Source organism: Astatotilapia calliptera, chromosome 14 (genome assembly GCF_964374335.1).
Source record: "Astatotilapia calliptera chromosome 14, fAstCal68.1, whole genome shotgun sequence".
NCBI lineage: Eukaryota > Metazoa > Chordata > Actinopteri > Cichliformes > Cichlidae > Astatotilapia > Astatotilapia calliptera.
The window spans coordinates 14,615,162-14,627,676 of NC_137435.1; the positions used below are offsets into that span (position 1 = coordinate 14,615,162).

Below are 12,515 nucleotides of genomic sequence, written 5' to 3' on the forward strand. Positions count from 1 at the left end.
GTCAAGAAACACTCAACACTGAATAACTAACTGGAGACTGACAGCGGTGTTTCGGAGGATCACCAGGAGGCAAAGCAAAGTGGTGATCTTACCAGGAGACTGGCAATAAAACTTTTCTGGAAATTGATAACAGAGGTAGGTGTCCTCCTCTCCAACTGGGAAAGCTCAGACTGACACTGGGGAAATGGAGTCTGTTCAGACTCTGCAATAGCTGGTGCTGACTCTATAACTGAAGTTGAAAACTTTGAGGTTGTAGGAGGTTGGTGATCTTTCTGGGTTCTGGAGAGAGACATTTGGGAGCACAGATAGTTTTAAAAGAGCCCACCAACAATCCAGTATCACAGCAAAACGTGTAATAAACATGCCGGGGTCCATCCCTCAGGTCATCTTTCAGTAATAAGAGCAGAACCCCCTGCTCTTTACACAGTGAACCAAATTTCCATTTGGTATTGGGTGGGTGTGGCCTTATCTTCCGTAGCTTTATTCTACAACACCTATTTCTATAGTAGAATGTGTAAAAATGTGTGTTTAAAATTATGAGGTATTTGTGAAATATATAAATAATGATGTACACCTGTATTAAAGATAAAAATTCACTTCTAACATGAGCCAAGCATTTCTTTAAACTTGATTAAATAGCAACCTATTTTCTAAAGTAAATTTTTTTAATGCTCTAACTTTTATTTTTGTCTTTGTCAGTCAATTGTGATTTCCCCCCCTTCATTTTTGTTATGTTTGTCTTTTTAATGCATTAATGAACAGCATTAATGGTTACTATTAAGAGCAAGTAATACAGGAAGCAAGCCATCCATCCAACAAATAAAAGCTAATGCTGACTACTTAACACATGCCACACAAAAGAAAAATAATTGCAGCAAATGTGCCTCATATCAGGAGTTTAGTTTTCACTGACAGTATAGATCAATTCAGCTACAGATACAACTTGTCGTATAAGTTAGTCAGCTATGCGATGCAACATTTGGGTCTCATTTAAATCACACAGCACTTGTAGCCAGTGTCAAGCTGACTTATGGAACTCTGCTCTATGTCTCGCCCACACAACAATAAAATAAGCAAAAAATAATCCAGACTTTCTGGGACTTGCTCTGTGTCTTTGGCTTTCTGAAAAATATGACATAATCAATATATTAACATTTACTGCACATGTGTGAGCAGAATTGTTCATTACTGTGTGAATATGCAGTTACATATTAATTTACTATTTTTGTTACAGTTAAATGAAGTAAATATATACTCAGAAGCCATGAATAGAATAAATATTTTGTTATTAACTTCCCATAGCTTTAAAATAAAATATTTGTGACTTTGTCTTTTATTCTTGTCACCTCTAGGAAGACAGTGTTTGAGTTTTGTAACTTAAGGTTCATGAGAATCATGTCAACCTATCTCTGATTGGGTAATGTCATAATGACTCATCTGGAACAATGCAGTGACTCAAACATCTGAGCTTTTAACTCACTTCATTGGCTTGTCACAGACGCTGTTGGAGGGCCATTGTTTTCAGCATACAGTTTTTTATGGGGTTACGGTCAATTATGTATTCAGCCCTTGCTGGTAAATGTCTTTTAATGCTTTATCTGTTTTGTAATCCTGTTTACATTGTGTTCTCTGACGTTTCTCACACTGTAGATGAAGGAAAACCACTAAGAGTGGAGGGACACTCGATTAGAAAAGAAGAGGTTATGAGAGAGACACAGCATAGTTTAAAGATTGGGGATGTGAGAAGTTCTAAATCTAGTTTACCCGATTGTGTAAAACTGGCAGGCAGTGAGCCCTTAGCCCTGCACTCTGACGGTGATATTGTGATTGGAGGATTTTTCCCTCTGCATTATGTTGTGCCAAAACCACAGCAAAGCTATAACAGTGAACCCCAAATTCCACCTTGCAGCGGGTGAGTGTAAGGGTATTATTAATCTATGCTGGATCTTCATTTTGGTTTTTTTCTCCCTTAGATATGAATGAATGAAATATCAGTATTTTATAAAAAACTATATCAGTTGCTATGCTGCTATGCTATGTTTACATGGAATTGTGGCACTGTGACTGATGAACAAATGTAAATTATATTTATATTACATATTTTTTTATCATAATTTTTTTAATTAATTTAATTTCTTTATACTAAAAATTTAAATACTTCCATCCATCTTCATCCGCTTTGTCCGGGGCCGGGTCACGGGGGCAGCAGCCTAAGCAAAGAGGCCCAGACCTCCCTCTCCCCAGCCACCTCCTCCAGCTTATCCGGGGGAATACCAAGGCGTTCCCTGGCCAGCCGAGAGATATAATCTCTCCAGCGTGTCCTGGGTCTGCCCCGGGGCCTCCTCCCGGTGGGACATGCCTGGAACACCTCACCCAGGAGGCGCCCAGGGGGCATCCTTGTCAGATACCGAACCACCTCAGCTGGCTCCTTTCGATGTGGAGCAGCAGCTGCTCTACTCTGAGCCCCTCCCGGATGGCCGAACTTCTCACCCTATCTCTAAGGGAGAGGCCAGCCACCCTTCGGAGGAAGCTCATTTCTGCCGCTTGTATCCGCGATCTCGTTCTTTCGGTCACTACCCACAGCTCGTGGCCATAGGTGAGGGTAGGGACGTAGATCAACCGGTAAATTGAGAGCTTCGCTTTTACACTCAGCTCCCTCTTCACCACGACGGACCGGTGCAGCGTCCGCATTACTGCAGCTGCAGCCCCAATCCGTCTGTCGATCTCCGGCTCCCTTCTCCCATCACTCGCGAACAAGACCCCGAGATACTTGAACTCCTCCACTTGTGGCAGGAACTCATCCCCGACCCGGAGTGGGCACTCCAAGCTTTTCCGGCTGAGAACCATGGCCTCAGATTTGGAGGTGCTGATCCTCATTCCCGCTGCTTCACACTCGGCTGCGAACCGTTCCAGTGCAAGCTGGAGGCCTTCACCCGATGAAGCCAACAGAACCACATAATCTGCAAAAATCAGAGATGAGATTCTGAGGCCACCAAAGCGAAAGCCCTCCGCCACTTGGCTACGCCTAGAAATTTAAATACTTTTTTAAAAAAAAATGTCTGCAGCTTTCATGAAAGACCCTTTCGATGGATGATGACAATGGTGTTTGCAGTGGAGGAAATTAACCATAATTCAAGTCTGTTACCGGGTGTTAAACTAGGCTACAGGATTATGGACAGCTGCAACTACATCCATAACAGCCTGCAGGCTCTGTATTCTTTGCTCACTCACTCAAAAGCTGTTAGCAGTGAGGGAGAAAAAACAGCAGAAATTGAAAACAGTGGTATTGAAACTAAGCAATCAAAGACTGTGGCAATAACAGCCAAGTCAAAAATACTAACCATACTGAAAGAGAGAAGTGCTGAAGTTAAGACAGCAATTCAGCACAATCTTGGAAACACTGAAAATGATATAAAAGTAAATGCAACAGAAGAGATAAAGGCAAGACAATCTTCCACATGTCTGTATTATTCTCCTGTGCCTGCTGTGATTGGTCTTGCATCCTCGTCCCCTACAAGAGCTGTAGCTCAAACACTTGGACCTTTCAATATACCACTGGTAATTATCTGTACAACTTTGTTTAATAATGTTATGTGTTTGGTTTGTGTCTCAATAATATAGAAAGAACTTGCTCTCCTTCTAGGTGAGTTATTTTGCCACTTGTACCTGTCTTAGTGATAAGCATTTGTACTGTGGAGCAGGGAAATTATTTTACTGCTATTGTTAAATAATAAATATAATCTGGAGTTTATATTGCATTCAGGGGTTAAACAGTGTGTCTTTCAGAAAGGCTAAAAGTAACAGGACAGGAAACAGGCTTGGAGAGTTTTGCAGAAGTGGAAGTTATTTTGAGCAGCAGGCTAAGACGAGGCTTTAACAATGTAACAGATAGCTTTAAGAAGGCCTTAAGCAGTTATGACTATTTTATACACAATGCATATCTGTGCTTATTAAAGAGTTGGAGCTCGGTCAATTAATTGGGGGTCGGAAGCTTTGTTCGGCGCGATGTTCGGACAATCTATTGTGCAAGTGACTTGGAGCCATAGAAGGAATTGCAGTACATGCTTACAAAACACTTATATATCAGATCATTTTATATTAAGGTTTTAGTAGAGGTTCTTGGTTAAAACATTTATTTAGTAGAAGACATACACATAGTCTCAGTAAGCTTCTGGTCTGGTAAAAGGTCAGAAGTGCAACAGGTGAATTGAGAAAGAGCATTTGAGGACGAGACACAGCAGGTTGTAGGTGAAGAGGTGACACAAAGAGCATGTGAGGTCAACACATACACACACATTAGTTAGATTTATTTAGAGGAGAGATTAGTTATGTCTCGACAAGAAAGAGGAACAATTCACTTTAAGACAAGAACGGAAAGTACCAGCCATGAAAATAGAAGATGATTTTCTGGTTGAAAAGTCATTGTGGTGTTGATCTGATCTATGTATAAAATGTATCTGTGACGCATGAAGGGGCGTCAGTAAATCAAACCCTGATGCTATAAAATATCTGTTTATGCTTTGATTAAGTCGAGGACTACTGGCTGTCTGCGTACAGAGTGTCTTCCCACACGTGTTTTCATTAAAATCATTGTTGGACCAAGAGCTTCTGGACCAAGGGTGGTTTGTACTCTCCCTCCTCAATTTTGAACCTTAACAGTACCCATCATTCTTGAGAACTGTGCCAAGTGATCTCTTTCAAGTTAGAGGTCTCGTAAATCTTGTCACTTACTTCGGCTGGTTCTGGGTGGGCGCAATAGGAGCTACGGTGAGTCCAAAACATTTTTAAATGCTACAATGGGACACTTTTAGACAGCAACATGGTTTATAAATGCTTTCTGTATATACATTTCAGGATGACTACAGCCTTTATGGCATCCAAGCATTCTCTAATCAGTTTAGAAGGCAAGGTGGATGTGTGGCATTTCATCTCTCTATCCCAGCATCACCCACAACGGCTGAAATACTAGAAATGGCAGATAAGCTGGAGAGCTCAACTGCTCGGGTTGTCGTGGTCATTACTGCAGAAGTAGATGTATTGCATCTGTTCTCAGAAGTTAGTATCTTGATTGATGTCTTTTGTAAATAATAACATCTTAATTAATAATGTAACAAATCCTATTTTGGGTATTTTTAAGTATATACGTGAATAGTCTTCACAGTTGTTTATGTTTGCCTTTCCAGCTAGCTCAAAGGAATGTAACAGGGATACAGTGGATAGCAAGTGAAGCCTGGGTGACCTCGAGCCGGCTGGCCTCACCTGACTTCCACTTTCTCCTGGAGGGAACACTGGGCTTCTCCTTCCCTGGAGTCAGCATTCCTGGCTTGAAAGAGTTTGCTTTGAATGTCCGACCCTCTCCCAAACCAGGAATGGAATTCATCAATATGTTCTGGGAAGAGCAGTTTGGGTGTAAGCTGGAGTTTGAAAGAGACAGAGCCAAAGAATATGAAGTGAATACTCTGGAAAGATTGAATTATATGGATACTTTGAATTACAAACTAAGCTCTCAAAACAATTCTAGCTATATGGTTGGGCTTACCGTTGGACCAAAAAGATTGTTTAATATGTCAGCTGATAGAAATTATGCAGGTTCTTTGGCAAAACCTGTATGCACAGGTTCAGAGGATCTGAGACAGACTGACAGCAGTTATAGCGATGTATCTCCGGTCAGAATATCCTATAATGTGTATAAAGCTGTGTACGCTGTTGCCCATGCTCTGCACACTTTCTTAAACTGTGACTCTGTGGGACATAATAAGGGGTTGTGTGAGAAACACAGATCATTTTCGAATGGTCAGGTAATTGAAACAATCACAAAATATCCAAATCATAATTCATGTGATTTTTTTTTTCTTTCGATTTTGTAATTTTTAAAAAAAATATTTTTTGTTTGTTTCGTTTAATATTTTATTTTTTATAATTCTCTTCTGATGTAGTTTCTTCAACATCTGAAGATGGTCAATTTCACCAACCAGTTCAATGAGAAAGTATATTTCGACTCCAATGGAGAGCCAGTCCCTCTCTATGACATCATTAACTGGCAGAAGGACAGCAAAGACAAAATGAGGTTTAGTATAACTTTTAAGTGAACATTACATGTGAAATACTGTATGTATTAATCCTAATTTGAACTATGAACACCTACTCTAAAAATTGTCGTAGATTTAACTGTCCATTAAGCTGGAGTGAATAAATAGGTGTTTTAAATTACAGTTTTTATAGCGCAGGTAGTGTAATCATTCCGGGTACAGAATTTAATGTCCATAACTAGATTGGTTGCTGCTAATTGTCACGGTATGGCATGGCACACCGTGGAAGGAGTGGGGAAGGAGGACCCAGGCGCGGTGCTCTATGTACAAACAGTGTTTATTTACAGAGTAAAAACAACGTAACAATAAATCCCCGTGTTCTCCCAGACTCCCGTATCGTGTCTCCCGTGAATAGTCCGTGTGCTCTCTGCTCCCGTGTCAGCACCCCCCGGTGCTCGCTGCTCTCCGTGCCTTCCACGCTCTTCCTGCGGGAAACAATAGCGCAGCTGTCAGGACACTCAGAAATGGCAGGCATACACTTTCTGACTAAACTTAGACAGGGTGACTAACGTGGAGTCTCATGCAATGATCCCGCGTCAGTGGGAGCTCCAAGACTCTCTTAAGTAGCTCCCCCGACGAGGCCTGATCAGCAGCAGGTGTGTGGCTTCGGGTGTGGCCAGTCCCCTAGCAGGGCCACACCCCCCAGGCCTGACGGCGCCTATAAACAAGTACTTAGACACACAGCCACCCACACACACACATATGTACAAGCACAGAGAAGGGGAAGCAACACCAACAATACATAATAATAACACAGGTCCATGACTGCCCCGGGGTCCTGGGTCGCCCAGTCCCAGGACCCTGACACTAATAGTTCAATGATAGTTTATGTTGGTTAACTTGTGACAGAACCAACAGCTCAATGTTAAGAAGGAAATTAAACCAAAAAACAGTTTTGGGGAGGTCACTTTAGGCTTCAGCAACGAATATAATGTTACAAACATGGAAAGACTGTCATTTCACTTTCACTCATTGTATCTTTTAATTCAATAAAAGGACTAGATGTTACAATCCCTGATAATGCATTTCTTCAAATGGAGAAAGTCTTGAGGGATGGCTACTATGAGGAAAGGCAGCCTGGAAACTTTACCAGCAGGACACATCGTTGTGTGCCTCAACTTCACAGGGTGTTTCATTATCACAAGCTATTTTGCCATTTTTCAATGAAAATCAATCATATCATATCAAAATCATATATAGATACATATATAGATATATGATTGATTTTTACTCTAATCTTTAAAATGTATTTGTTATTGTCACTGTAGAGGGTGTTCAAAAGGGTGTAACTAATGCACTGTGTACTGTGAATTCATGGACAATTTTAAATCTGTGACACTTTGTTAGAATAGGTTTCTGTGGACAAAGTCTTTTATGTCCCTTTGAAAGATCTGTCTGTTACAACAACCATGAACAAGAAGTTATGGGTATTTACTTAATAACCCAAAACTTTGGGTTGGTTTTATTCTGAAATATTTTAAGCTAGATTTATAGAAGTTGGAAGCTATGATGGTTCAGCTCCCCATGGCCAACAGTTGCAGATAATGAAGAACACTATTGTATGGACAAAAGGAGAGAGGCAGGTAGGTTATAATTATTGTAAATGTATTTCTTATGCCACTTTAAAATTAAACATTTTTAAGCTGTTGAAAATTATTTGATCAACTATGTCAAATACTCAGTAAGAAAATATTACAACCTATTGATTCACATTATTATATCTTTTTTCTGTTCCTTGTTCAGGTTCCTGTATCTCAGTGTAGTGCTCCATGTCCCCCTGGCAGCAGGCAGGCCACACGCCGAGGAGAGCCCAAATGCTGCTTTGATTGTTTGCCCTGTGCAGATGGAGAGATCAGCAACCAGACTGGTAGCCCATATCATATTAAAGAATGAAAATGTTGCACTGTTAAAAAGTATTGAAAAAATATTGATTAGTTCCTGAATTTTAATCCACATATGTCTTGTTGTCTTGTGTTCTCTGCTCCCAAAGGTTCCACTGATTGCATAAAATGTCCTGAATACTACTTGTCAGACAAAGACAAGGTGAAATGTGTTGCAGGGGAAGAAGAGTTCCTCTCTTTCTATGATGCCATGGGTATTATCCTGGTTGCACTCACCCTGCTGGGATTCATCTTGACATCCATCATCACCATTGTGTTTCACAGTTTCCGCTTTACACCTATTGTCAAGGCCAACAATTCAGAAATAAGTTTCTTGCTTCTCCTGTCACTCAAGCTCTGTTTCCTGTGTTCTCTGGTGTTCATTGGTCAGCCGTCTTGGTGGACATGTAGGCTCCGCCAGGCAGCATTTGGGATCAGCTTTGCCCTGTGTTTGTCCTGCGTCCTTTTTAAGACCATTGTGGTTCTCCTGGCTTTCCGGACTAATGTACCTGGTTCCAGGGGTCGGATGCTGTTTGGTACAGCTCAGCAGAGGATTCTGATCATCTGTACCACAGCTCCTCAGGTGGGAAAGATATCAAACTGTCAGCAAATTATAATGTCAGTTTTTGTAGCCACTTTCTGTAACTATTATTTTATGCTGCTCCAGATTTGTCTCTGTGCTGGCTGGGTGCTAGCCGCACCTCCGTTCCCATTCAGGAATCCAAACTACCAAGCTTCAACTGGAAGAGTGAGTAGGAAGTACTAAAACACTAATTGTTGCAATTTCTATTCTTGGACGTTAATATCACTAAGTTATACAGTAAGATGTCTTCAAATCCTATAGAAGGGGACTTCAGTGATTAGTGTAGACATCAGAGCAGAAACAAATAAATCATATAAAATGAACCATTTCTCTGTATACATACTAATTGTTAGATTATATTAGATTGTGGTGGAGTGTAAAGAGCCATGGCCTCCTGGATTCTACCTGCTCCTTGGTTACATTGGCCTGCTCGCCTTTGCCTGTCTTCTCCTGGCATTTCTTGGACGAAAACTACCAGACACGTTCAACGAAGCAAAGCTCATCACCTTCAGCATGCTAATTTTCTGGGCTGTGTGGATTTCTTTCATTCCAGCTTATGTCAGCTCTCCTGGAAAGTTCTCTGTGGCAGTGGAAATATTTGCTATATTATCATCCAGTTTTGGATTGTTACTATGTATTTTCATCCCCAAATGTTACATTATTTTACTACGACCTGAGAGAAATATCAAGAAAGGCATGACTGGAAAATATTCAAGATGAATTTTTTATTTCTATTTCAGAGTAAAAAAAAAAAAATTCTTATATTTTAATGTGAAAAAAAGAAAAACTTTGTGTTTATTGTGTTGGAAAACCCAGTTGTGTTTAAGTTTAATACTGTAGTAATCACTTATAATGTTTGAATGTGAAAGTAAATAAAATATCATCTGAAACATGTTTCAGTGATTCTGGATGTTTTTCTTCTCTTGTTAGTTCTGTTACTTGTTTTAACTAAAATTATTTGTTAAAAGCTATTATTTTCTACCTCATCTACAGCCCAACTGTGTGCAACACGATCCTGCTTACACATGGATTCAGTCAGCCCCAAAGTGATTAAACCACCAACAGTCTCTGTACTGTCCACACACGTCTTAGATAAAACAAAAGCCCTGCCTAGTGAGGCAAACACTGTGTTAAACACTAACATGGTTAGCATGTTGGACTGTTCTTGGTGTTGGTATGTGTGTGTCTGTGTGTGTCTGTGTCGGTGTGTGTTTGTGTGTGTGAGATATCTGCAGATTCTGGTAAGAGGGAGCCTGCAGCTCCTTTCAGATCTCATGAGTGGAAAGAGCTCTAACTGCAGCCCAAATGTGTAACATGGGAAGCAGTTGAGTGATTTAGAGCACTGCAACAATACAGGCAATATACTATATATATTACTTCAACTATTACTGGATAAAAAAAGATGCTTTATAAAAAGCATTTTTAAAATGTAAGCAATGAGCTGTTTAATTTGGTTCACAGTACACAGCTCTACCTGCTGTTAGAACATTCAGCACAGAGGGATTTTCAAATACAGCTTATTGAATAAATGAGTCAATATTTACCCCAAATGTTGAGTTTTGTCTAGTTTTTACAGTTGTTGACATCAAATCGAGGTTGCAGGTTATTTAGCAATTAAAGAAAGGCTTTTCTCAAAAACGTTACCAGAGAAATTAAAAGGAATATTTAGTGTTGAATTTCTATATTACCTCCAAATATGGATACGTTTTAGCTGATTATACATATTTATTTTGTTGTACACTTTAATACACTTACTATAATATCAGTTGTATACAACTGTCACAGTTCATTCAAATCCAAAATATATTAGAACTGATGAAGAAACCCTTAACATTAAAATAACTGTCTAGTTATTTTAATGACAGCAAATGCATTTTAGAGATTGACCAAGAGGTAAGGCAGACTGGAAAGCCTGATCAGGAGGTTAGATCAAACTTTAGCTATTTGGCCTCACATTTGACTCTAAAATATTTTCTGTCTGTCTCACAGTGTCAAGTCTGCGTGCTTGTTTAGTAATTCATGTTTCCTGTTTTATTGTGAAAGTCTTTGTCTTATGTTAGTGTGTGCAGCTTGGTTCCCCCCGCCTCGTTACCCTGATCTCTCCCAGCTGTGTCTCCCTCCTGTTGCCCATTCCCTGATTGCCACCCTGTGTATATTAGCCCTGTGTTTTCCTGTGCTCAGTGTCGTGTTGTACCCTCAGATTATGCCTGTGTGTTCCTGGTCTCCGGTTTCAGTGGTCACTTCACGTTTGGTTTTCATGTCAGCAATAAAGCTAAGGTTCTGATTCACAATTCTGTGTTCGAGTCCTATGCTTGGATCCTCCTCTCCGCCTGCCCGCACACAGAGCCCTGACAATTTTAGGGCCACTTGCCCGTCCCTTTCTTCCCTCCCCATCCTCAGCTGCCTCCCTATTCCCGCTCTACCACACCCACCCACACACGCAGGGTTTGGGGTGCAGGTATGTCACCAGGGTGCAGGGGAGGCACTCCTCCTCTGTCCCCTTCTGGCCGCCTGTGCCTCAATTTTATTCTGCAACCGAGACATCCACATTACTCACACTCTCACATAACACATACATATAGGGCCTTGGGGGTGGGCACATTTTACAGCATCCAGAGGATGGTCGGTGTACTCCAACCCACCTCTGGCACTGGTGCCCTACCCTCAATTTTAACATGTGTTGGCAATGCTCAGGATGTTTTATGAGTTTGTTGTGGCTAGTGCCATGCTGTTGCATGCTGGGGCAGCAGGTTGAGGAATCGCAGATGCCAACAGACTCAATAAACTGATCCAAAAGGCCAGTACTGTTGTGGGGATAGAGCTGGACTCCCTTAACTTGATGTCAGAGAGGCAGATGTTGTTTTTTTTTGTTTTTGTTTTTGTTGTTTTTTTGGCCTGTCCCTTTTGGCTCTTTTGCCCTCAGAATTGTTGTCTAAAGGCAAAGAAAGATGCCCAACGGATTTACTTTACCAAACTGACCATCCCAGCCTTGCCGTAATGGTCCATTTGATTCACCTTTTATTGTTTATTTTATTTTCACTTACTGAATACGGGACAGACTTGACTGGGGGAAAGAAGGGGAGAAAGAAAGAGGGAAAGAAAAACAGCTGAGAAGAGGGACGGGGGAGAAGGGCAAAAGACAAAAACCAACAGAACGGGCAGAGAAAAAAAATGCATATATCAATCACCTGGGTCACCTGCTGAGAAAGAAAAAAGAAAGCAAGCAGAAGAGAACAAGAGTAATAGAATAAACAACATCACAATGATATATGGGAATATGACAGTAAATACTAAATGTTAAACATTATTGTGCAGCACATAAGATCAACAGAACACAGTGTGCTTTGAGGTAGGAGCCAAAAAGGGTGTAGTTTGTGGGTGTGATCACCCGTGTGTACACCTGTGAGCATGGACGCGCTTGTTTTTGTTTTTTAAAAGGTTCCTTCATGTAATAATCTGCTAGAGGGTGTGGGGGGGCCACAGCCCCGTCCTCCAGGGCATGAAGCAGGTGTGGAGGAGATCAAAACTCCAGACATCCGGAGGCCCCCAGAACACAAGAGACCAAGGAAGACCAACAGAGGGGCAGCTGCGCCACTGTCCCGGAAAGAGCTGAGGAGAGTCCCAGATGAGGGCTCACTCAGCAGCCGCGGAGCAGAAGCCAGGGGGAGTTGCAGTGACGCGCCCGTGAGCTCCGCCGGCAGCCAGCTGCGCCTGAGTGACCGAGCCCCAGGCCGAGAGGCCGGGGGCACCCCACCTCCGAAGTGGCCCGAGCGAGCCCCAGGCTCCAGGCCCCGATAAGCAGCCGCCAAGGAGTGAGCCGGTGTGTACCTGGACGCCCATCCCCGGACACAAAGAACCACCAACGCACCGATGTCTGAGGGGGTCCGCCACTGGCAGGGGAAGTGGTGGTAGGGGGAGATAGGCCTCCAAACCTTGGAGGGCCTGAGATGTCCCCAGAGAGGT

The 12,515-nt window shown here is 41.7% G+C and overlaps 1 protein-coding gene across 1 annotated transcript; it reads left to right on the forward strand.

Annotated features, from left to right (window-relative positions):
• The first annotated feature begins 536 nt into the window (after positions 1-536).
• LOC113036623 (extracellular calcium-sensing receptor-like) lies at positions 537-9,272 on the forward strand. Its single transcript, XM_080289110.1, has 15 exons — positions 537-541; positions 3,066-3,247; positions 3,434-3,558; positions 3,644-3,681; positions 4,187-4,193; positions 4,660-4,767; positions 4,855-5,055; positions 5,184-5,427; positions 5,584-5,798; positions 5,937-6,067; positions 7,576-7,672; positions 7,833-7,956; positions 8,080-8,552; positions 8,637-8,717; positions 8,916-9,272. The coding sequence occupies exons 1-15, from the start codon at positions 537-539 to the stop codon at positions 9,270-9,272; spliced, it is 2,388 nt and encodes a 795-aa protein (XP_080145236.1).
• The last annotated feature ends 3,243 nt before the right edge of the window (positions 9,273-12,515 follow it).